This window comes from Megascapheus bottae, chromosome 10 (assembly GCF_031878675.1).
Source record: "Megascapheus bottae isolate mThoBot1 chromosome 10, mThoBot2.hap1, whole genome shotgun sequence".
Lineage (NCBI taxonomy): Eukaryota > Metazoa > Chordata > Mammalia > Rodentia > Geomyidae > Megascapheus > Megascapheus bottae.
Window position 1 is genome coordinate 34,517,947 of NC_143518.1, and position 24,338 is coordinate 34,542,284.

The following is a 24,338-nucleotide window of genomic DNA, read 5'->3' on the forward strand; positions in this document are numbered from 1 at the left end:
ACCTGTAACCCTAGCTACTCGGGAGGCTAAGATCTGAGAACACAGATTGAAGCCAGCCCTGGGCAGGAAAATCCATGAGACTGTTATCTACAGTGAACCAAAAAGGCCCAAGGTAGAGCTGTGGCCCAAGTAGTAGAGTATTAGTCTTGAGCATAAAGGCTTGGGGATGGCTCCCAAATCCCTGAATTCAAGCCCCAGGACTGGCACCAAAATAAATAAATTAATAAATCATTTCACTAGTGTGTACTAGAGGGACATAGAAGAGAAGTGGGTAATAGAGTCCTAAACCCAAAGGCTCAGAGAAATTAGAGAGAAAAGGCTCAATTCAAGTATCCATGATAGGTAGGAATAAGCAGCATGGGGGAGGAAAAGACAGGGGAAGATGTAGGAGGAAAACAAGCAGGAGGGAAATCTAGAGTAGGTCATTTGGGAATAGGAAGCAAAGACCAGGTTTGTTTTCAGCAGGATATATACAAAGAATGCTCTTTGCCGACAGGAGGGCACGAAGATAATCATCCTTTCAGGTGCATGCTGGGGGTGTGACAGCAATAGAAGAGCCACATGTGGGTGGCTCATCAAGGTAGGGCAAGGTCAGAAGGGAGGTTAAGATTGACTTCAAATGAAAATTACTCAGGCAGTATTCATTTCCTGCATGCTACTATGCAATTGCTCCTCCAACCTCCCTAGGGCCGTTCAGGCTTACATTCATGTTCCTCCCCAAAATAAAACAATAGTAGAATTTTAATGTCCTCATCTGAGGAGTTTTTATTTATTATATTATAATTATTAAACATGCTAAAATCACAGAGAGTGGCTATTCCATTTCTGCCCTGACTCCACAATGACACATGTGAGAACTTCAAGGGTCACTTGGCTCATGTGGTCTCTGGGGGTGGCTAGCATTGGGGGTGGGGTGGAAGAGGTTAGAGGTAGGCAGGTTAGCAAAGCTCCCGGAATCCTTCCTATAGAACAAATTTATCAGCTGTAACTTACAGCTTTAGCAATCTCCTTCTTTTCACTTTTCTTTCCTCCCTAAATCTTCCTTAGTCTTCCCTCCCCTGCATATGGCCCCTTAGGCTGTGATCTAGTTTGAGGCTGGACAATAAAGAAAACTGCCTGCCTTAGTCCCAGTCTTCCTTCCTAGGAACTGATCTACTGAGCATGCACTAATGTAGTAAGCTGCTTGATTTAGATTGGCTTCAGGGGGAAAAGGAGGCTCCAGTCCCCACGGTGGCTTCAGTCTTTGGAGAGAGGTTGGAAATGGTGGTAGAGAAAGTTGTGGAAGGAAATGCAACCTCAAGTGTAGAAGTTCTTAGTGGCTGAACAGTGCATATGCCCTACCCTCACACACACTACTCTGAAGACCTCTCTCCTTCACACGTGGTTGGAGAGTGGTCCTCTCCAACTGAAGCCTTTTGTTCTCTAAGCATATAGGGCAGGTATAGGTACTGATCCAGAGTCCTAGTTCAAGGAGAAACTGATCCACCCTTGGGCAGGTGGTTGATAACTGAAGACCTCATCTTCTCCATTTTCCTGTGCTTCTACTGCTGTAATGGCTTGATAGGGTAAGGAAATAGAATCTATAAAGGTTGAAATTGCCTCAGTGAGAGGCTAACCAGACCAAGGGACAAGATATATAGGAGTCAGGGCTGTGGAGAAAGGGAAAGAAGGTAGCAGGGTGAAGGACAGGGATAGCCATTCATGAGCTGGGATCTTTTTTCCTTTTCTGGAATCGCCGGAACTTGCCCTGAATAGCAAGGGCAGCTTTCTCAGTTTCTGGTGCTGTTAGGTCAATGTCAATCTCCTCCTCTTCCTCGGCCTTCTTGGCACTGCCAACCTTCCCTGAAGACAAGTTAAAGACACATTACTGAGTCTCCTCCAGATCCCCAATACAGCGAATGTTTAGCAACCATTTTGTGCTGGACGCTGAAACGCTGACTAGAAGTATGAATACTCCTCTTAGAAATCTGGATACCTATATGGAGAATTCACTGTAGTTATTATTTTTTTTTTTTGCCAGTCCTGGGCTTGAGCTCAGGGCCTGAGCACTGTCCTTGGACTTTCTCAAGGCTAGCACTGTACCACTTGAGCCACAGCACCACTTCTATCTTTTATTGTAAGGAATCAAACCCAGGGCCTCGTGCATGCTAGGTGAGCACTCTACCAGTAGATCACACTCCCAGCCCTGCCTTACAAATTTTTATACTTACAACTTACTTTATGCCCCTATATTCACCAGCTCTACAAACTCCATAACCCGACACCACTCACCTTTTTCTTCTGGGCCAGATGCCTGGTTAGTTGCTGGGGATGTTTTAGTGTTGAGCTGAGGAAAAGGAATCAGAACATTAGATATTTACAGAAGTTTTAAGGGGCCATCCCTTTAGGTCTCTTAGGTATGTTCCAGCTCTCCTGTGACCAGATACAGTCCATTTTTCCTTTCTTTCTTCCTTGAACTCTGGGTCTGGGTACTGTCCCTGAGCTCTTCAGCTCAAGGCTACTGCCCTACCCCTCTCTTTCTCTCTATTTTTTTTTTAAAGTAGATCTTGAGATCAGGAGCAGAAGAAAAACAATCAAAATTCATTAAACAATCCAGGTGCTAATGGCTCACACCTGTAACCCTAGCTAATCAGAATCCTAAGATCTAAGGATCATGGTTCAAAGCCAGCCTGGGGAAGGAAAGTCTCCAGAGACTTATATCCAGTTAACCTCTCAAAAACTGGAAGTGGAGCTGTGCCTCAAAGTGGTGGAGCACTAGCCTTGAGCAAAGGAGCTCAGGAACAGCATCCTGGTCCTGAGTTCAAGCCCCATAACCACCCTCCCCCCCACACACAAATCAAGCCGGGCACGATGGCTCATACCTGTAATCCTAGCTACTCTGGAGGCTGAGATCTGAGGATCAAAGTTCAAAGCCAGCCGGGGCACAAAAGGACCTGAGACTCTTATCTCCAATTAACCTCTAGAAAATGGGAAGTAGGGCTTGGCTCAAGGGTAGGGCAGTAGCCTTGAGCTGAAGAGCTCAGGGACAGTGCCCAGACTGAGTTCAAGCTCCATAACCCACAAAAAAATCAGAAACAAAGAAAGAAAGAAAGAAAGAAAGAAAGAAAGAAAGAAAGAAAGAAGGAAAGAAAGAAAGAAAGAAAGAAAAGGAAGAGTGCTTGCCTAGCATGCACAAAGACCTCGGTTTGATTTCTTGGTACCACATGTATAGATAAGCCGGAATTGGTGCTGTGGCTCAAGTGGCAGGGCCCTAGCCTTGAGGAAAATGCCCAAGGATAGTGCTCAGACCCTGAGTTGAAGCCCCAGGACTGGCAAAAAATAAAATAAATAAATAAATTATATATATATATATTTCTTGTTGCTAGGGTATCATAGAAGTCATAATAGAAAAGAGCCTCTTCAAGTACATATTCAGACACATGAATAAATGAAATGACCTTGGTGGTAGGTGGAAAAGTGCTGTAGGAAAAGGAAGGGAAGGTAGGAGCTGAGCGCTGGGTGAGATGGGCAAGAGGTACTCTTACATGGAGTTGTTAGGAAGAGCCTCTCTGTAACATGGTATTTGAGCGAAGAGCTGAAGGAAGATGAAAAGCAAAGGTTGTAAGTACTGATTGAAAGACTTTCTTTAGCCTGTTTGAGGAGCATCAAGAAAGTAGAGAGAAGGAAAGATGGATAGAGATGAGGTCTGAGCTACCTGGGGATAGGAGCAGATTATGTAGGGCTTTGGGAGTCTTCTTAAGGAGTTTGACTTTTTACTGCAAGTGAGATGGGAAGTGAATGGAGACCTGCAATTTACACAAAAGGAGGACAAGGAAGGAAGCAGAGAAAGCCTATTAAGAGCTAGGGCCAGGAGTTTGGCCTAGTGGTAGAGTGCTTGCCTAGCATGCACAAAGACCGGGGTTTAATTCCTTAGCACCACATAGAAAAAAAGCCAGAAGTGGCACTGTGGCTCAAGTGGTAAAGCTCTAGCTTTAAAGAAAGCCCAAGGACAATGCTCAGGCCTTGAGCTCAAGCTCCAGGACTGGCAGGAAAAAAAAAAAAAGAAAGAAAGAAAAAGAAAAAGAAAGAAGTATGCAGAATCAGACATGGTGGCTCACACCTGTAATCCTAGATACTCAAGAGGCTGAGATCTGAGGATCAAGGCTCAAAACCAGCTCAGGGACAGCACCCAGGCCCAGAGTTCAAGCCCCATGACCCCCCCAAAAAATAAATAAGTAAAAGTAGAACAGCAAGCAAGACATCTTGCTGATGGAAGATGGCAGTGAAATGGAAGGTGATTAAATTCTAGTCATACTTTTTAAAAACTATGACCAGTGTGATATGTTTAATTGGATAAGTGGTATTGTGATAAAGCGAGAAGTCAAGGAAACCTCCTGAGAAAGAATATTGGTCCAAGGAAGTGGAAAAAAACCAACAGTGGAGCGGCCATTTACAGCGAAGACAGAAGAAAGAACAGGTTTTAAGGAATGGATGAGAAGCTAGTTTTGTTATTTAAAAAAAATTGAAATGCCTATTAATTATCCAAGAGATATTTTTATAAGAAGGGCCTGGGCTAGAAACATAAACTAGGGAGTTATATGGGAAGCATTTACAGCCGTAAAACTGAGAGTATGTGTAAATAGAGAAAAGATCAAATCCTGGGGTATTCCTGCAATTAAAATTGCAGAAATAAAGGGAAAAAACCAAAATAGACAGGAGAGAAGCTAAAGAGATCATAGTAATAAGAAACTATGTGAAGAAAATATTTCCAGGCTAGAGAACGTTTGTGTCACATTCTGCAGGAAACCAATAAAGGTAGAGATTGAGATTGGCCATTGCATTTTACTATGTGGGAATCATTGGTGATAATGATAAGAAATGTTACAGTAGAAAAAGATAGCAGGATTCTGATTAGACTGAGTTAAATAGAGAAAAAGGAGAGGAAGAACTGAAGCAGCAAATATAGAAGGAATTCTAAGGGTGATATAAAAATCACAAAATGATTTTATTTAAGATGACAGGTTTTAGGGTTTTTGCGTTCTTGCAAATGAGCCAGTAGTGAAAGAAGAACTATAGGAGAAAAAAATGGGTTCATGTGAGAGGAAGGGGAGAGAGGGTGAGACCTTCAGTAAGAACTAGACTAGATCATCCACAGTAAGTGCAAAAAAGCCAAAGCATACAGACCCAGTTAGCAGTGGATGGAAATATTGGGAGGTTTTTTTTTTCTAATAACTTCCAGGTGTTTTGTATTGTTTTGTTCTAGGGTTTTTTTTTGTTTTTTGGGGTTTTTTGGTTAGCTTTTTATTGTTGTTGTAGAGTACTAAGGTTTGAACTCAAGGCCTCAAATTTGCTCAGCTTGCTTGTCTGGCAGTACTTTACCACTAAGTCATGCTTCCAGTCCTGCTTTTTGTTGGTTATTTTGGGAGATGGAGTCTTGCAGATTTTTCTGCCTGGGCTGGCTTTGGATAATGTTCCTCAATATCTTAGCTTTCTAAGTAGCTAGTTATTACAAGCATTTATTATGTGCATGCCTCAAGTTCTAGCTTTTTGATGGTTAATTAGAAATTAGAGTCTCTTGGATTGTCTGCCTATACTGATTTCAAACCTTGATTCTCAGATCTCATCCTCCTGAGTAGAAAGGATTATAGGCATAAACTACCAGTATCAGAAAAAGGAGAGAGATTATTTAAAAAATGAGACTGGGGGGCTGGGAGTTTGGCCTAGTGGTAGAGTGCTTGCCTAGCATGCACGAAGACCTGGATTAAATTCCTCAGTACCACATACATAGAAAAAAGCCAGAAGTGGTGCTGAGGCTCAAGTGGTAGAGCTCTAGCCTTGAGAAAGTCCAAGGACAGTGCTCAGGCCCCGAGCTCAAGCCCAGGACTGGCAAAAAAAAAAAAAAAAAAAAAAATGAGACTGGGGTGCCAGGAGCGTAGCCCAGCATGCATAAAGTCCTGGGTTCGATTCCTTAGTACTACATACTCAGAAAAAGCTAGAAGTGGTGCTGTCTGTCAAGTGGCAGGGCGCTAGTCTTGAGCAAAAAGTGTCCAAGGACAGTGCCCAGGCCCTGAGTTCAATTCCCAGGATTGGAAGAAAAAAATGAGATTGGGTAGATATCTAGGATGGATCACTTTGAACCAGAGCAAAGGTATTTTTGCTTGAGTTGGGAGAGAGCTTTATGGGTTTGGAGGCAAAAACAACCCCAAAAAACAAAACAGGTTCTAATATGTTTTTCAGCATTGCTCTCACTGTTGAGACTATATAGCAGAGCAAGAGCGCCTTGCATTGGTACAAACAAGATGATGGGGCTTGGAGTAGTCATGGAAGGGACATATTTCAGGGATGTTTCATCGTAAAATAAGTTACAATGGCTGAAAGATAATTTGAGTACAGAGAGCTCCATGAAAGAGCTTTCCTTTTAAGGACTGCAGAATGAGGCAGTAGTTGGGAACCAATGCAAGATATGGGAAAGTGTTTGGAGATTTAATGTATTTGAATGCTGATGGGAATGCTGATAGATAGATAGATGATATAAGAGAGAAAGAGGATACTTATCAGACTGCTAAGAGGAAACAGACCTCATGCCTAAGTGCAGTGGTGGGCTTCAGGAACATGGAGAATTCATTTACCAGCATTGGAATGAAGACACAGAAAGCATGAAAGCAAGGTGGCAGATGTAATGAGAATATAAGAAAGTTCTCTTTTGATTGTTTCTGTTTTCTCAGGGAAACAAGAAGGGTAGCTGTTCGCTGAGAGTCAGCAATCATTTAAGAAAGTGAATGACTGACTGGTAACTGATATAGCAGGATTACCAGAAATCTCAAGAGCACTCCTGAGATAAATGGTCTTGGCTTTTAAGGAAAACTTGTCAAAGCATTGTCCATCTTTTCTAGGGTAAGTGAGAAGCTACAGCAAATACCCAGCTAAAATCTCAGCCACTCACTGTAGGTCTGAGGCTGGGTCATTTGGTATTTAGTCTTTTCCAGTCTCCAGAGAATTCTAAAATCTAAATATATCTCTCTATATGAGATGGAAAAAAAACCAAGTACGCAAGCCAGGTGCCGGTGGCTCACGCCTATTAATCCTCGCTACTCAGTAGGCTGAGGATTGCCTGAGGATCAAAGTTCAAAGCCAACCTGGGCATGAACGTCCAAGAGAATTATTTCCAATAAACCACCAGAAAACAGGAACTGGCACTCTGGTTCAAATGGTAGAGCACTAGCCTTGAGCTGAAGAGCTCAGTGACAGCACCCAGGCACTGGGTTCAAGCCCCATGATGGACAAAAACAAAACAAAAGAAAAAAGTGCCCAAATAGCATTTATTGAGCATGTATAATGTGCCAAACATGATTCTACTGAATCCTCTGAAACCTTTCCAATGATACCCTATTTAAGAGTTGAGGAAACATGTTTAGAATGATTGATGGTCTGAATCCTGACCATGGTCAAGTCCACACAAGCCAGTGGACCTGCCTTTGGAATCCAGGCAGATTGACTCCTCACCCCATTTTTTTGCCAGTCCTGGGCTTTCTCAAGGCCAGAGCTCTAACAGTTGAGCCACAGCACCACTTCTGGCTTTTTTCTATGTATATGGTACTGAGGAATTGAACCCGGGTCTTTGTGCATGCTAGGCAAGCACTCTACCACTAGGCCAAACTCCCAGCCCCAACTCCTTGCTCTTAACCAACAAGTTATATTATTTCTGTAAGGCTAAATATTGTCTCACAATGTCCCATATTCTAATCTGTTGACAATTACCAAATCTAAACAGAAACCATATAGATGCACATTAAACTGTTCTTTCAACTCTGGTTAATTTTTCTAGTAAACAACTGAATTCGGGGAGAGGGCATGTCTGATAGGATACATCTATAATCCTAGCTACTCAGGAGGCAGATCAGGAGAGCTGAGGTTCAAAGCCATTCTGGACAAAAAAATGAGACCTCATCACCACCAATATGCCAAATGTGGTGTTACATATCTGCCATTCCAACTATATGGGAAGCACAAATAGGATCACAGTTTAGGCCAGAGTAGGCATAAATACAAGATCCTATTCCAAAAATAACTAAAGTGAAAAGTGCTAAAGAGAGCCGGGAGTTTGGCCTGGTGGTAGAGTGCTTGCCTAGCATGCACAAAGATCTGGGTTCGATTCCTCGGTACCACATACATAGAAAAAAGCCAGAAGCGGTGCTGTGGCTCAATGGTAGAGCTCTAGCTTTGAGAAAGCCCTAGGACAGTGCTCAGCCACTGAGCTCAAGACCAGGACTGGCCAAAAAACAAACAAAAACAAAACAAAACACCAACAACAAAAAACGGTGCTAAAGACATGACTCAAGTAGTAGCATATCTGCCAAGCAAGTGCAATTCAACCCCAACACCACTGAAGGGCCATGGGGTACAAGACTATAATCCTAAAACACAGGAGGCTGAGGCAGGAGAATCTTGAATTTAATGCAAGATTGGGCTGTATAGTAAAATTGTAGCTAAAAAAATATTTTAAACTATACATTAAAGAGTTCTCAGGCTGGGAGTTTGGCCTAGTGATAGTCTGCTGGCCTAGCATGCATGAAGACCCAGGTTCAATTCCTTGGTACCACATACATAGAAAAAAGCTGGAAATGGTGCTGAGGCTCAAGTGGTAGAGCTCTAGCCTTGAGAAAGTCCAAGGACAGTGCTCAGGCCCTTAGCTCAAGCCCAGGACTGGCAAAAAAAAAAAAAAGAGTTCTCTATAGAATTCCTATTAGCCTCTCTAACTGAAAGAAGCTCCTGTTGGAGGAAGGGTTGTTCTTGAGACTCAGGAGACTAACCCAGTATTTCTCTTTATCTCCATGATCTCCTTGTGGTCAGTTATTTTTCATTTCACTTTTTGCCATGATCAATATAATGGCCCAATGGTTACCAAGTCAATACCTTTCACTATGGCATATCAGTCATCTAAGAGGTCTGTCTGCACTGTGAAAGCATAACATCGATGGAATGTGCTGGAAGAGGATGACAGCCAATTATCCAGACAAGAGAGTAATGGATCAGGAGATAAGTTCCATGATATATGATTTTAAATTCTACTTTCTCTTTTTTTTTTTTTTTGCCAGTCGGGCTTGAGCTCAGGGCCTGAGCACTGTCCTTGGACTTTCTCAAGGCTAGAGCTCTACCACTTGAGCCTCAGCACCACTTCCGGCTTTTTTCTATGTATGTGGTACCGAGGAATCGAACCCGGCTCTTCATGCATGCTAGGCAAGCACTTTAACCACTAGGCCAAACTCCCGGCCCTTAAATTCTACTTTCTCTAGAGACAGAAAATCCATGATGCTTCTTGTTTTAAGCATTATCCTTCTGTCTGATTCTAAGCCAATTCTCTAAATCTATTAACTCTTCTCCCTTCCAGCAATCCCCATTTTAAACATCTCCCTTCAGATGGCTGTTTCTTCCAGTTTTCCTCACCATGAGAATCCTCTAAGCAGGAACAGTGTCAATTACAAAACACATAGGCTGCTACTTTCCCTCTGCTCCACAGCATTCCCCTTTCCTAAGCCTCTTCTGGTCCTAGAATGGAGCAGTGGCTCAGCTGTAATCCTCAGAGGTGTCTAGCTCATTTAGGTCAAAATACAAAATGAAGAATCTCTACTGGAGATATCAAAATGGTAACTGAGCCAGGCACTAATGGCTCCAGTCTGTAATCCTAGCTAGTCAAGAGGAGGCTGAGATCTGAGGATGACGGTTCGAAGCCAGCCCAGCAGGAAAGTCCGTGAGACTCTCATCTCCCATTAACGACCAGAAAACCACAAGTGGCACTGTGGCTCAAGTGGTAGAACAGTAACATTGAGCTGAAGAGCTCAGGGACAACGCCCAGGCACAGAGTTCGAGCTCCATGACGGACCAAAAAAAAAAAAAAAAGAAGGGGAGGGGACTGAACAGAGAAGACCCCCATCACTGACAATGTCCCTTCAAAATTTTCCTCACACTATGTTGAAAAGTAGAGTGCAAGAGCCTCTTTCTCCTGCTCCTACTTCTACACTGCTGGTTCTTAAAATAGCCACTGTGGACTTTGGATTTCTGGATTTAGTTGTTCGTGACTTGCTGAGGGTGGAGACAGAGACAGAAAACAAATTTTTGGCTTCCCTCTCTTTGCGATTCCCAGTCCTTCACTGGTCCCTGACTTCTGCCTCAATACTCTGCTTATCTTCCAGAACTCAACTATTTTAGATATACTGAGGCCCTTGGTATGCCCACCTGCAAACCATCAGACCAGTCATACGTTGGGAGAACCAAGAGCCACAGAGGTCTACTCTGGGTCAATCAGAATCCACATGTTCTATGAGACTATCTCTTGTAAAAACTCATCCCTCTGGAGGAGCTGTGCTAATTTACAAGACTTCTCTCTTAGTCCCTTATTCTAGGCAAGTATGGATTATAAACCTCTCAGGTGTACTTTGTTTCTTTCAATACTGTGTTTTTCTGAAAAGAAATAATAACAGTGAAGGTAGTTTAGAAACTCCTTCATTCTCTTTATAGGACCTACTTAGGGGAACTGAAATAAATTAGGGACTTAAAAGGCTATACCTGCCTTATTTTTTTTTCTTTTTTTTTTTTTTCTTGCCAGTCCTGGGCTTGAGCTCAGAACCTGAGCACTGTCCTTAGACTTTCTCAAGGCTAGAGCTCTACCACTTGAGCCTCAGCACCACTTCTGGCTTTTTTTCTATGCATGTGGTACCGAGGAATCGAACCCGGGTCTTTGTGCATGCTAGGCAAGCACTCTACCACTAAGCCAAACTCCTGGCCTATACCTGCCTTATTTTATTAATCATCACTTACTTAACATTATGTACCAGTCATTTTAAAAGCATTGACATTAAATCATAGCAAGCCTATAAAGTAGATGTCATTTTTCTCCTCATTTTATAGATCAGGAAACGGAGTCAAGAGTTTTTTTGGTTTGTTTGCTTAAGGTCAAAGAGCTAAGATGTCACAAAACCAGGATTTGAAGCCAGGATGTCTATTCTAGAATTCAGGCTTTAAACATAATGCTGTGCTATCTCTCTATCTCTATCTAAGGATATTGAACCAATATCTTTGCTTTACACAAATCCTCCCAAACAGCAAAGCAGTCCCCAGGTAATAAAGAAACTCTTAGAAATAATGATTTCATTCCATTCCCACGGTCAGGCAGCTGAAACCAAGGCCCAGTTTCTCAATCCCCAATCCCCAGTGCTTTCTTCATGTACAATGCACAGGAAACACAAGGAAGAGTCTTGTCCTCTAACTATGGAAAATCTTACATGCTATGTGGGGACCTGGTTCCAAACCATGCATAGTAACTCAGATTTCTGCTCTGCTAATTGATCTGACCACTTGATTTCAGCTTTCTTCCTGATGCTTGCAGTGGGCCTCCTGACACACATCTGGATGACCCCTGAAGGCTAGTCATAGCCTATGTATATGATCGCACTCACAGGTGAGGCCCTTTGGAGTTTGACAATTTCATATGCAGGTTCAGTCCACTGGCTTCCATTTCAAGTGACTCCCTTGATTACATGCAAGCCCATTATTCCAAGTTTTTAGTAGGCTTGCAGCTTTGTTCAGTTCAGCCTCACTGCCCACATAAGACTAAATGTTTCTCACTTCTCAATACACACCAAACACTAATTAGCAACTGTGAGGCCTATCTACACTTGCCTCTCCCTAGAGGGCCTGTTTCCTTCCTGGCCTGCCTTCCTGTATGCCTTTCCTCTTCACCTCTGGGCCCAATGTGCACCAATGTTCCATTCCATCATCTTGGCAGTAATTGCCAATTCCTCACAGATATTTTTGTTTCCTCTGTAGATCAAAGATGTGGATTCTCTCTTCTTATAGGGAAGGACCAAAAAGAGCGAACTGCTGGTTTAGGAGACTTTTCTCTTTAGGCATTGAGATAACAAATGGGGACATGACACAGCAATATCCCATCTTTCTCCCAAAGAGTATCTACCCTAAATAGTTGGCCCGCTCTACTTGCATTAAGGGAAACACCCCATGCTTGCCCTGTACACTTCCTCTTAGGAGAAGCCAGCATTCAAATGGGATCTTGTTCTTCCACACAAGCTCTAGACCCCACTCCCTTTCTCTTTCCCAGGAATCTTGACCACTAGTTCTTTTCACTCTTATGTAAAGAGCTGCTGTGTCTTTTCTTTTCTTCGTTCTCCTTCTTTTCTCCTTTTTCCTCTTCTCCTCTCTTCTCTCCCCTACTCTCTTCTCCCCTCCTTCCCTCCCTATCTCTCCCCCAGTCTCCCTCTGCCTTCCCTTTTTCTCCTTTCTCAAAACACCTTCCTCTGAATTCCTTTTCCAAGAACCATTACAATAAAAACAAATTCATGGGCCAGGAGTGTGGCCTAGTGATAGAGTGCTCGCCTAGTATGCACAAAGTCCTGGGTTCGATTCCTCAGTACCACATATATAGAAAAAGCTGGAAGTGGCCCTGTGGCTCAAGTGGTAGAGTGCTAGCCTTGAGAAATCCCAAGGACAGTGCCCAGGCCCTGAGCCCCAGGACTGGCAAATGAACAAACAAGCAAACAACAACAACAACACACACACACACACATACACAAAACAGCCAGGCGCTGGTGGCTCACACCTATAATCCTAGCTATTCAGGAGGCTGAGATCTGAGGATCGAAGTTCAAAACCAGCCTGGGCACAAAAGTTCATTAGACTCTTATCTCCAATTAAACCTGCCAGAAAACTGGAAGTGGCACTGGCACTGTGGCTCAAGTAGTAGAGTGGTAACCTTGAGTTGAAGAACTCAGGGACAATATCCAGGCCCAGAGTTCAAGCCCCATGACCCACAAACAAACAAACAAAAAACAAGGCAGGGAAGGGAGTTTGGCCTAGTGGTAGAGTGCTTGCCTAGCATGCATGAAGGCCCGGATTCGATTCCTCAGTACCACATACATAGAAAAAAAAAAAAAAAGCTGGACGTAGAGCTCTAGTCTTGAGAAAGTCCAAGGCCAGTGCTCAGGCTCTGAGCTCAAGCCCAGGACTGGCAAAAAAAAAAAAAAAAAAAAAAAAAATCAGGGCAGTTCTAGGACCAAAATTTGGAAAATAACCATATTAAAAGGTTCAAGAGCCGTGAGCTGGTGGCTCACACGTGTGTAATCCTAGCTACTCAGTAGACTGAGGTGTGAGGGTCACAGTTCAAAGCCAGCCCACGCAGGAAAGTCTGTGAGATCCTTATCTTCATTGAAGCATTCTTTTTTTTTTTTTTTTTGGTCGGTGGTTGTGGGCCTCGAACTCTGGGCTTGGGTGCTGAGCTCTTCAGCTCAAGGCTAGTGCTCCTCTAGAGACTCTTATCTTCAGAAAAAGAGGGAAATGGTTCAAGTGTACCAGCCCTGAACAAAAGATGCTCAGGGTCAGGGGTCAGGCCCAGAGTTCAAGCTCCAGAATTGGCCAAAAACAAAAACAAATGAACATAATTAAGGTGACTTCTAAAGAATAGAAAGTTATTTCTTAGAAGTCCAAGATCTTGAAAAGGCCCAAGATCAAGATGTTGGTAGACTCGTTGTCTGGTGATGACCCACTTTTTGTTCAGATATGGCTGTGCTTTGCCCAATCTCTATATAATAGAAGGAGAGAGAAATTTTCAGGATAAGAGAATTTTCTGAGGCCTCTTTTATAAGAGCACTGATCCCAAGGGGGCTGGGAGTTTGCCCTAGTGGTTAAAGTGCTTGCCTAGCATGCATGAAGACCCGGGTTCGATTCCTCGGTTCCACATACATAGAAAAAAGCTGGAAGTGGTGCTGAGGCTCAAGTGGTAGAGCTCTAGCTTTGAGAAAGTCCAAGGACAGTGCTCAGGCCCTGAGCTCAAGCCCAGGACTGGCAAAAAAAAAAAAAAAAAAAAAGAGCACTGATCCCATTTAAAAGGGTAATGCACTTGTGATCTCCTAAAATAATCACCTTGGGGAGTAAGATTTCAATATAAGTTTAGGTGAATAAACATGCAGACCATCACAGGTCCTAATTCAGATATTTCTTAGTGGGCCACAGAATAGCCAAAGCAATTACCTTTTTTGTGTGTGCTGGTAATCTGGCTTCAATTCATAGCCTCATTTGTTTTTTTTTTTTAAAAGGCTGGTATTCTACCCCTTGGGTCACATCTCCATTTCTGGCCATTTGCTGGTTAGTTGATTAGAGATGAGTCGCATCAAGTTTTCTGCCTGGGTTGGCTTTGAGCTGCTATCCTCAGATCTGTTTCCTGAGTAATTAGGATTACAGGCATGAGCCACTAGCACCTAGCTCAAGTGATAACCTTTAAAGGACAAAATATTTAACATGATCTAAAAGTTCCCTTATAATGTGGTCTCTGATTGCCTTGACACCTCATCTATGGAAAATACCATGTACTTCCCATGTCAGGACCTTGATTAATTGATTTACACTAAGTATTAGTTGAATGAATAAAGACCCACTACTCTGCTTTGCCATCTCATCTTAGTTTCTGAGATCAAATTTGTTTCCAGATGATTAGAAGCCTCCATTCTATAACTGATTCAGAGGTTGTAGCAAAGAGCATCAGAAACCAGGTTTTATTCTTCTTCACTTTAGCATGTGTCTTAAAAAAAAACTAAGGATAACAAAAAGGCCTGAGAATGAAAATATGGTCTTCACATGAAGACCTTATTTCATATTATCTGTACTGTTGCCATTTAGTCTTATCATTTCCTTTTCCACCCTCTATACCTACTATTTTTCATTTCCTTGAAAGCACAGTCTAGACATTTATTTGTGTTTTACCAGTAAAAATTTCACCCTACATCTTGTACGTGGTAGATGCTTGACAGGAATTTGTTTACATGAAGCAACACTTCCTCGGGCTTCTCATTTCTGAAAACAACAATGCAGAATTCTGAATCAAGTTGGATATACAAATCAGGGTATATACTCTGGATCTGTTCAGACTATATACTCATATCCCACCTCTAAACAGGTGTGGTGCAGCATATGTGCAATACTAGCATTTGAGAGGCTGAGACAGGATGATTATAAGTTCAAGGCAAATCTTCTCTGAAATAAGCAAAAAAGCAATACTCCTCCCCCAATTCTAGTTCTGCCACTCTTGACTGGATAATATTGAGTACATTACTTGGTCTTGCTATGCTTAGATCATCAAAAGAACATGAAAAATGAAAGGTACATATAAAGAGAAAGTATATAGAGAGCACCTATATTAAAATAAGTAGTTTCTATTCTGAAGTCATATAACCTTAGGTTGAATATAAGAATATGTCTAGGTCAAGCTACTAGGGTGGCACATGGTTAAAGTACTAGAATTAAATAGTGGCACAGCCACAGATTAGACCTTCATGAATTAGAACTGAAAGAGGAAGAGGGTACCTGGGCTTAACCGAAGGGCCTTAGGCTACTATAGAGTCTTCATAAATGAAATCCTCAATAATAAGTCATAAATATAACCATCTCTTGGTGCTGGGAATATGGCTTAGAGGTGGAATAACTTGCCTAGCATGCATGAATCCCTGGGTTCTATTCTTCATTACCATATAAACAGAAAAGGTTGGAAGTGACATTGTGGCTTAAGTGGGTAGAGTGCTAGTCTTGAACAGAGAGGCTCAGGGACAGAGCCCAGGCCCTGAGTTCAAGTCCCAGGACTGGAAAAGAAAAGAAAAAGGGGAGGGAGGAAAGAAAGAAAAGCAATAATCACCTTGTCTATTCTTAAAAATACTAAGAATGGCTCTAACTTATAAGAGCTCTTTATTCTTACTCCCCCCATGCTTTTTTTTTGCCAGTCCTGGGGCTTGAACTTGAGGTCTGGGCACTGTCCTTGGCCTTTTCTCAAGGCTAGCACTCTACTACTTGAGCTACAGCACCACTTCTGGCTTTTTCTGTGTATGTGGTACCAAGGAATTGAACCCAGGGCTTCGTGCATGCTAGGCCAACATTTTTATCACTAGGCCACACTCCTGCCCTCCTCCCCTCTTTTTTTTGTTTTTTTTGTTTTTTTGTTGTTGTTGTTTTTGCCAGTCCTGGGCTTGAGCTCAGGGCATGAACCCTGTCCTTGGACTTTCTCAAGGCTAGAGCTCTACCACTTGAGCCTCAGCACCACTTCCAGCTTTTTCCTATGTATGTGGTGCCGAGGAATTGAACCCGGGTCTTTGTGCATGCTAGGCAGGCACTCTACCACTAGGCCAAACCCCCGGCCCCTCCTCCCCTCTTTTTTAATTACAGAAGATAGAAGGAGATGAATATTCTGAAGCAAATAAATCATATCATTATAGCTCCTTGATCCAGTCCTTTTGTCTTTTATATCACAGTGATGGTTGTATAATTCTACTCCTCATCTCACAGGGTACTGTCATGACAAAGCACCTAAAAATCATGCTTACTGTGGGGCCAGACAAAAGCCAGAAGTGGTGCTGTGGCTCAGGTGGTAGAAAGCCCAAAGACAGTGCTGAGGCCCTAAGTTCAAATCCCAGGACTGGCAAAAAAAAAAAAAAAATTTCATGCTCACTGTAGCAACTTAGCTGTTTTCTTTTCCTCATATCCCCTTACCCCACTCCCTGGCTGCCACTACCAAGGAAGAGGCAACCGGTAACCCTAGGCCCCACTCCCTGGTCCCCTTCTCCCCTTAGATTTTATTCTTCCTCCTTAATGGTGTTACCACAGCAACCATTGTCATCAGTAAAAGGAAGATAGTCCCCCCCCCCCTCTCTCTCTCACACACACACACACACACACCCTCCAGAACAGTGAGTTAGAACAAATTTGGGGAAGGATAAACCTTTTCTAGATTCCTCAGGCCAGTGGGCTCTTTTTAAAGGGATCAGAGGTTGTTGACGGGAGCAATAAATAGAAACAGGATTACTTCATTGTACCTGGGCCAACCATACTCTGAATTTACATGACCTATCTAGGATGCTGTGCAAATGAAAAAGGAATATATTCCAGTACTGCCAGAATCACTTAGCGGAGATGAATAAACACAGGTACTCCGAATCCTGTCCTACCAGCCAGAACAGAGAACCCGAAAGAGTTTGAACAAAAATTCCTTAAAAGGGACCCCTTTTTTGCCTTTTTATCAAGGTAAGTCTTGGCCTTCATAAACTCCCTGCTTGCTCTAGAGGTGCAGAAAAAAAAGGGGGGGATAAAGAGGTAGTGAATATACTTCCAGGGAGTGACAAATAGACTTTGCCCCTACCTCCCCTTACCTCACCAGGGCTCCTTCTAGTGCTGCTGATATATTCTCCTCCAATGTGAAGTGAAGGTCACTGTTAAAGAACCTTCCTGAGGCCACTAGGATCCCGTGCCCCTGGGGGACCCTGGACTGCTGTTTTTGGAGCACTGTTGGAATTGTTTCAACTTTCAGTGCAGCCAACCAGCTGCAGTCCTCAAACAGCTTCAGATAGACTTGCTCAAGGTCACCCTCAAGATAATGACAGAAAAAAAGAAACAGGAATCTTTACTCCAGCTTCTACATACACATCCTCTCCTAATATATGGAATATAGCCCAGATGTTGTATATCTGTTTCCTAAAGTGAGAACATAAACAGTCATAGTTCCCAAGCCCCTGGTTTTTCCCTCTCTCCTTAGCCACCCTATCCCTGTTTCCTGGAATAGCAGTACCCCCCCACACACACACTAGAGTCAGAGGCAGAATTCCTTGCCCATGCCAGCTCATGGTATGCAGTGAGTCAACAGCCCCAGCCCATTCCCCTCAGCATGGGCTGCCACAGTTTAATGAGTGGTTATTTGTGGTGCTCTGCACATACTAGGAGCTGTGTCTTTACCCCATACTGGGGCATAGGGGTGGGGGAGAAAGAGTAGTGCCAGAGCCTTACTTATTACTATAATCTGCTATGTGCATCCCACCCATGGTGTTAATGTCCTAAAATAAATGCATTAATCCCCCCTCAGTCTACAAAGCAAACACTCAGCTGGAGGGCTTTGTGTGGGAGGAAGGCAGCACCAAGGACACAAATACATGGCACCTCTCTCCCTCTCTTCCCTGGGTGGGGGCTGGGAAACCTAGGTGGGCAGTCAGTCCATATGGAAGCAGAAATCTGGCTTCAGTGAACCTGATCAGTGAGGAGACAACAAGGCCTGGGGTCTCTAGGCACTGTGAGGGGATACCGATCTCTTGCAATAAATGGTTTTGAATCTTCTGATTTACTTTTCTTTATTGTTGTTGTTTATTATTCTGTTTTCTTTGTTGAGTATTGAACCCAAGACCCTGTAAGTGCTGGGTAGGTGTTCTTGAAGATATCACTTCAACCGCTTAGCTTATTCTTGTGGCTAAAATACTTCTAGGGCAAGTCAAAGCATTTTTGAGCAACAGGTACAGAGTATAGATTCAAAAACTCATGTAGTTATTATTCTGGAACTCCAATAGGAGGCTATCACTTCCTTTGTCAATCTAATACATTTTTCTTTTGCTTCCTAAAGCTTTTGTACTCCTGCCATAGGAAGCAATTGGTCAAGTAATTAAAAAACAAAAAACTATCCACAGCCTGTTTAGTTATCAATTGTACTAATTTTACATAGATATATGTTTTCCTACATTTCCTACATTCCAAATCAAGTAGAGCTAAGATTACAGCTCAGTGGTAAGAGTATGCCTAGCATGAACGAGGCCCTGAATTCAATCCCTAATTGAAGAAACTATAGAACTATGAGAATTGTTCTCAAAGAAGTATGCTAGATTTCAAAATATTGCTCACTTTCTTGATTCTCTATAATTATGGAAATCAACGATGGACATCAGAAAGAAGAAAAGCCGGGCGCTGGTAGCTCATGCCTGTAATCCTACCTACTCAGGAGGATGAGATCTGAGGATCTGAATTCAAAGTCAGCCCTTGCAGAAAAGCCCATGTGACTTTTATCTCCAATTAACCACCAGAAAACCAGCAGTGGCTCAAAGTGGTAGAGTACTAGCCTTGAGCTGAAGAGTTCAGGGACTGCGCCCAGACCCATGACTGACAAAAAGAAAAGAAAAAAGAAAAGAAACTTAAGAACATAGGAAAAGGGGGCCTCCAGGCTTCCCTTTACTTGCATGACTATTGCCTTACCTACTCCACTGCAGTATATTCAAGGTGACTAGGATGGATGTTACCTATTCTGCCTAGTATTTTACCAAAATGTGCCCTGGTAATAAACATTAGCTATGTAGGTCTCTCATCTCTCTCTTTCCTCTTGTTCAGTGTTTATTAAATCACACTTCTTATATTTTTTATAAGAAGCATAGTTATGGAAGGGGTGGGGGGACAAAAACATGAAAGGGGTATCAATGTGTAAGAAGTAATGCATCTACTATCTGGTGAATGTAAGTGTAACCCTTCTATACCCCAACAATAAAAAATTTTTAAAGAAGCATATATAATTAATTCAGTAAGTTTTATGTAGTCAGGTGTGTGATGATACATTCTTGTAATCTCTAAAGAGGTGGTAGCAAAAGGATTTCAAGTTGAGGCCAGACTGTACAACTTAGAATCTGTCTCAAAATGGGGTTGAAACCAGGCACCCGTGGCTCAGGCCTATAAACCTAGCTACTCAGAAGGCTAAGTTCTGAGAACTACAGTTCAAAGCCAACCTGGGCAGGAAATTCCATGCAACTCTCATGTCCACTTAATCATCAAAAAGTTGGAAGTGGAGCTATGGCTCAAGTGATAGAGTGCTAGCCTGGAACTGAAGCAGTTTAAGAACAGTATTCAGGCTCCAAGCCAAGCCTCAGGACCAGAAAACACACACACACACACACACACACACACACACACACACACACACACACACACACGAGACTAAGTATACTAAGTATACTGAGTATGTAGCTTGGTAGTGCAGTGTTTGCCTAACAGGTGCAAGATCTCTCTCTCTCTCTCTCTCTCTCTCTCTCTCTCTCTCTCTCTCTCTCTCTCTCTCTCTCTCTCTCTCTCACACACACACACACACACACACGCATGCAAGCACACACACAAAGTTACATGCAAATCAAATCATTTTATACTCAACTGGGGTAGCAAATTGAAGGGTTCCCAAGGAAAGTTCTTTTGGGATTAGAAGTGAGCAGTGTTGTGCCCTGGTCTTGATTTTAGTACTGTGTGAACTTATTCAAGTTTTGGGCCTCAGTTTTTTTCCGTGCAAAATAAGAATATAAGACCTAGGGGACCAGGAGTGTGGCCTAGTGGTAGAGTGCTTGCCTAGCATGCATGAAGCCCTTGGTTCAATTCCTCAGTACCACATATACAGAAAAAGCTGGAAATGGTGCTGTGGCTCAAGTGGTAGAGCTCTAGCCTTGAGAGGGCCCAAGGACAGTGCTCAGTCCCTGAGTAAGCCCCAGTATTGGCAAATAATAATAATAAACAAAGAAATAACAAGTAGCTATCCCTTTGTTGAATGTCCAACCTACCAAGAATAATAAGAAAATATCAATGAAAAAGAGTGAAACATGGATTTCCTCCAAATCCCCTATCAGGTTCCCTAACAACCAGCTTACAGAAGACATAAAAGATATATCACTATGATCGAACTTCTACTGTGCGGAAGGAGACAGATAAAGACAGCTGTGAGCAAGAAATAAAACATGATCCCCATTCCCATTAGGTAAGAAACCAGCAGGCATAATAATAAAGGCAAGAGTATTAGCTCTTACATCTTCCCTAATAATTCATTTGTCCCTTGTTCAAGCCTTCACCAGTCTAAATTCAGGCTTGACACAAAGATTGTCACCAGTAACCCATGACTCCCATTTCAGCAGAATAACTGCTGGACCAAAAGATTTCTCTAGCTAAGTTCCTCTCAGAAGAAAATTGGAGAAAAGTGTGAAACTCTGCTTTGAGCAGCCAGCTTCCTTGCATAAAAGGGGATTATAGAAAGAAAAAAAGAAAAAAGCCCCAGGGAGTGAATGCATCTCCTATTCTCATCCTTCACTGGAACTAGAGGAAAGTTTCTGAACTATAGGAAATAGACTGTGATTCACAGCAATCAAATCCTGCCCGCAGCTGTGAATACAGACAAGCTGGGATGAGTCCCTGCAGCTCCTCTGCGCACCAGTGCACATGCACTCAAGGGAAAATGCTCTGCTGCAGTACTGAGTGACAGCAAAAAGCCACCAAGGCAGAGCCTCTTCAGCAATCCCATCAGAACCCCTGTATTTTGGTTGCTCGAGGTCTTGAGCCCCCCTTTCCCCTGCTCCCAACACCTTTGTTCTTTAGTTGAAATGGGCTCTGTTTAAAGACATCCCAAATCCTCTCATTTTGTGCAGTTTCTTGGAAGCAAGAAAATAAGCAGGTAAGAAACATGAAACTTATATAAGATTCAGGGCATAAAGGGCTTTCCTGGCCTCGGCACATCTGCCTGAGAGAGGAGTCTCATGGGACTAAGCTAGAGAACTGAAATAATTTGGAGTCTCTAGAGCTCTACAGCTCCAGAGCCCTGGGCAACACTTCCGCTTTTATCATGGTTTTTATAAGAGGAAGAAAACAGGCTGGGTCTTGGCCTCTAGGGAAGCAGAGACCCCTCGGGGATCTGGTTCAGAAGCAGCTGGTCTCTGTGTAGAGCCAGGTGGCTGCTTTGGGATATTATAAATACTCATCCCTGAAGCCAAGCTCAACTCCGTATTAAAAGGCAGCTTTGATGGCTAAATTGCTAGTTAAAACCAGTTTGCTCTGACAGCTAGGAGGCTGGGCAGTCTTGCATACAATGAGTTAGTTCCTCTCCACGGATCCTACTCTCATTAACGCTGAGCCCCTGACTGACTCTAACTGCTGTCAGGAGGGACCCCAAAACTTCCCCCAGTAAGCATGGAATTGTTTTCCTTGCCATGAAACAGCTTTGTTGTGCCATCTAATACCAGTAGTATGTCCTCCAGAAGGGCCAGGAACTCCTCCCCCAAAGCCCAGGCTATCCATAACTCCTTATGTTGACACTGCCTTGGGATAAACTCCCAGGGGGTAGCTCGGATTAAAACTCTCAGATTTAGAAACCCTGGGGTGGAGAGGAGTGGTTTGAACCCTGGCCCTCAGTGGAAAGAGGGCAAAGAAAATCTCATGTTAGAGCTGAAAAAAAAAAAAAAAAGCAAGAAGAGAGAAGTTGGATCTTTTTTCTTTTCTTTTCTTTTTCCTGAAAGATTTCCATGGTCACAGCCACAACCAGTAGAGGGACTGGAAACTACTTTGTTTCCTTTGCCCACCAAACTAGCTGAATTTTCCAGGGTAAACAGTGGACATGGCAACAAAGACAACATAGCAGTTGGCACTAATTGACTTCCTAGGTGTTAAGTTTTAATAGCAACTAGCAGAATTCCTGTTGAAAATCTTCATCTAGCATCTAGGCTGGGATCCAGGCTCCAGGGAATTTTTACCCCCAATACTGAGGATTGAACCTAAGGCCTTACACATGCCAAGCAAGTGCTCTACAAATGAGCTACATGACTAGCTGTCCTTGGAAATTCTTGCACTAGTTTTCTGTAACACCATAACTGGAAACTCACACACATTCAGAGATAATAACTAACACAGATTGAGTGCTTGCTCTGTGCTGAATACTCTTCAAAATATATTCTGCATGTGTCATTTAATCTCATTTAATCATTAGGACAAATCAGTTATCATCCCCATTTTACAGACAAAAGGCTGAAACATAGAGTTCTTTTTTAAATTTTCATATGGCCACATAGTAAATAATGGATCTGGGGTCTGGCTTACAGCTGAGAAATTGTATTGAATACTAGGATCTGCATCCTAGAAAAGAGTTGGGGGGCAGGAGGGGGGCAAGTTTGGATGCCACTGTCAAGACTGACTTCACTGGTGTAAAGCACAATCTTTGTTTCAGGGCATGAGGTCTTTCCAAAGTCTCTGCTTAAGCCCCCACCATGGACAGTGTTCTCTGAAAAGAGTAAATCAGATAAAGGGCTGGGTCTGGATCCAGTGAACACCAGAGGTAAGAGGCATGGCAGAGGGAGGTCTGCTATTAGAGAGGACATCTTCCCAGGAACCGGACATGCCCATCCTTCGGGACTTGAGAATACCAGCACTAGCCTGGCCAACAACGTTCCCGATTGGGGGAGTGAAGGGTGCCACCTCGCTACCAAGGAAAGGTGGCCGGCCAACCCTGCGGGCCCGGGGCTGGAGTGCTTGTGGGTTACTTGCCCAGGTGTGCAGGACAAAGTGAGGGAAGACGAGTGACATGGGGCAATAAGACGGGCGGGGAGCAGCACCCCCGAGGAGAGGGCTACCGGCTCCCCCCAGCTGCTGGGTCACTCACCCCTAAAACGCCATGCACAGCTGGGACTCTGCGAGCACCCCCCACCGCTTCCCAGAGGGGGCGCCCCCCACCCCACTCCCGAGCATCTCCCGCTGTCCCCGGGACGCCGAGCCACAGCCCCTCCTCCGGGGACCCCCAAACCGCGCCCCTCACCTCACTCATTGCGGCGTCCGGACAGGGCGCGCGGGGCGCGGCCAGCGCAGGTGAGGCGAGGGGCCCTGGGGATGCGTGGACAGCAGCCGACAGTTGTGGAGCTCTCGGGTTGACCAAAAGGGAAGAAATAGTGCAGAGAGCCGCGGCTTCGGTTCCTGCACCCCCAGGCTTTCACCGTTCAGATCACCGCCTGGGGTCCCCGGTGGACCCCGTCCTGTCAAGAGCTGCTCGGCGCACCTCCACCAGCCCCAGTTTTTATAGTCGGCTCCGGTACCCGCCTCCAATCTAACCAATAGAAACTCTTCCTAGTATTGATTGACAGCCGCTTGGGTCCAATGGTGGCAGGCTCAGAGATCTGCTGCATTTCCAAACTAGGGTAAGACAGACAGAGCGCGAAGGAGGGGGAGACGGTTGGGGGATGCGGAAAGCACCGCAAATGAAGTGGGTAAAACAATGTCAGGAGAAAAAGAAGTGGTGAAAGCCATGAGCGGGACGGAGGGAGAGGGAAAGAAGGAGTGTGAGATTGAGAAAGAGAAGAAAGAAGAGCCTGGAAAAAAAAAATCAAGAGGTTCACAGGAACAAGAACCAGTGAATGAAAGGATCACAGCCAAGATCTGGCAGATTTTAGTAGCTGAGCAGGTAGCTCAATGCTAGAACTCTTGCCTAGCAAGCAAGGAAGCCTTAGATTTAATAGTAGGATGGCTGTCTGAATAGAGAACCACATAAGAGAGAGAACACAAAAAAGAAGGGAGGGTAGCAGAGGAGAGAGAAGAAAGGGAGAGACGGAGCAGAGACTGGAACAAATGGCCAGTGCGCTGTGGCAAAGAATGGGAAAACTTAGGTGTCTGTTGGAGTTAGATCATAGATATGAAGAATTGACAGACACTTAGGAATCATCAAGTCCAATCTCCCATAGAAGGCAAAACAAAAAAAAAATCTTTCCAAAATGATGTGGTTCACT

The 24,338-nt window shown here is 43.6% G+C and overlaps 2 protein-coding genes across 3 annotated transcripts in view; both read right to left on the bottom strand.

Moving 5' to 3' along the window:
• Positions 1–757: 757 nt before the first annotated feature.
• Positions 758–23,590, bottom strand: Pcp4l1 (Purkinje cell protein 4 like 1). 2 transcript variants are annotated; one of them, XM_090340623.1, is made up of 3 exons: positions 23,378–23,590; positions 2,272–2,326; positions 758–1,842 (listed from the first exon to the last, which is right to left on the bottom strand). In XM_090340623.1, exons 1-3 carry the CDS (start codon positions 23,384–23,386, stop codon positions 1,700–1,702), a joined length of 207 nt encoding a protein of 68 aa, XP_090196749.1. In that variant the 5' UTR covers positions 23,387–23,590; the 3' UTR covers positions 758–1,699. The 2 variants fall into 2 exon arrangements, with proteins under 2 accessions (XP_090196749.1, XP_090196748.1); XM_090340622.1 differs by lacking the exon at positions 23,378–23,590 and adding an exon at positions 16,353–16,562.
• Positions 2,269–24,338, bottom strand: part of Tomm40l (translocase of outer mitochondrial membrane 40 like) — a 41,825-nt gene continuing 19,755 nt past the window's right edge. The window contains exon 10 of the mRNA XM_090340621.1: positions 2,269–2,326. Coding sequence (XP_090196747.1) covers positions 2,316–2,326 — 11 coding nt within the window. The 3' untranslated portion in view covers positions 2,269–2,315. The remainder of the gene's footprint in view (positions 2,327–24,338) is intronic.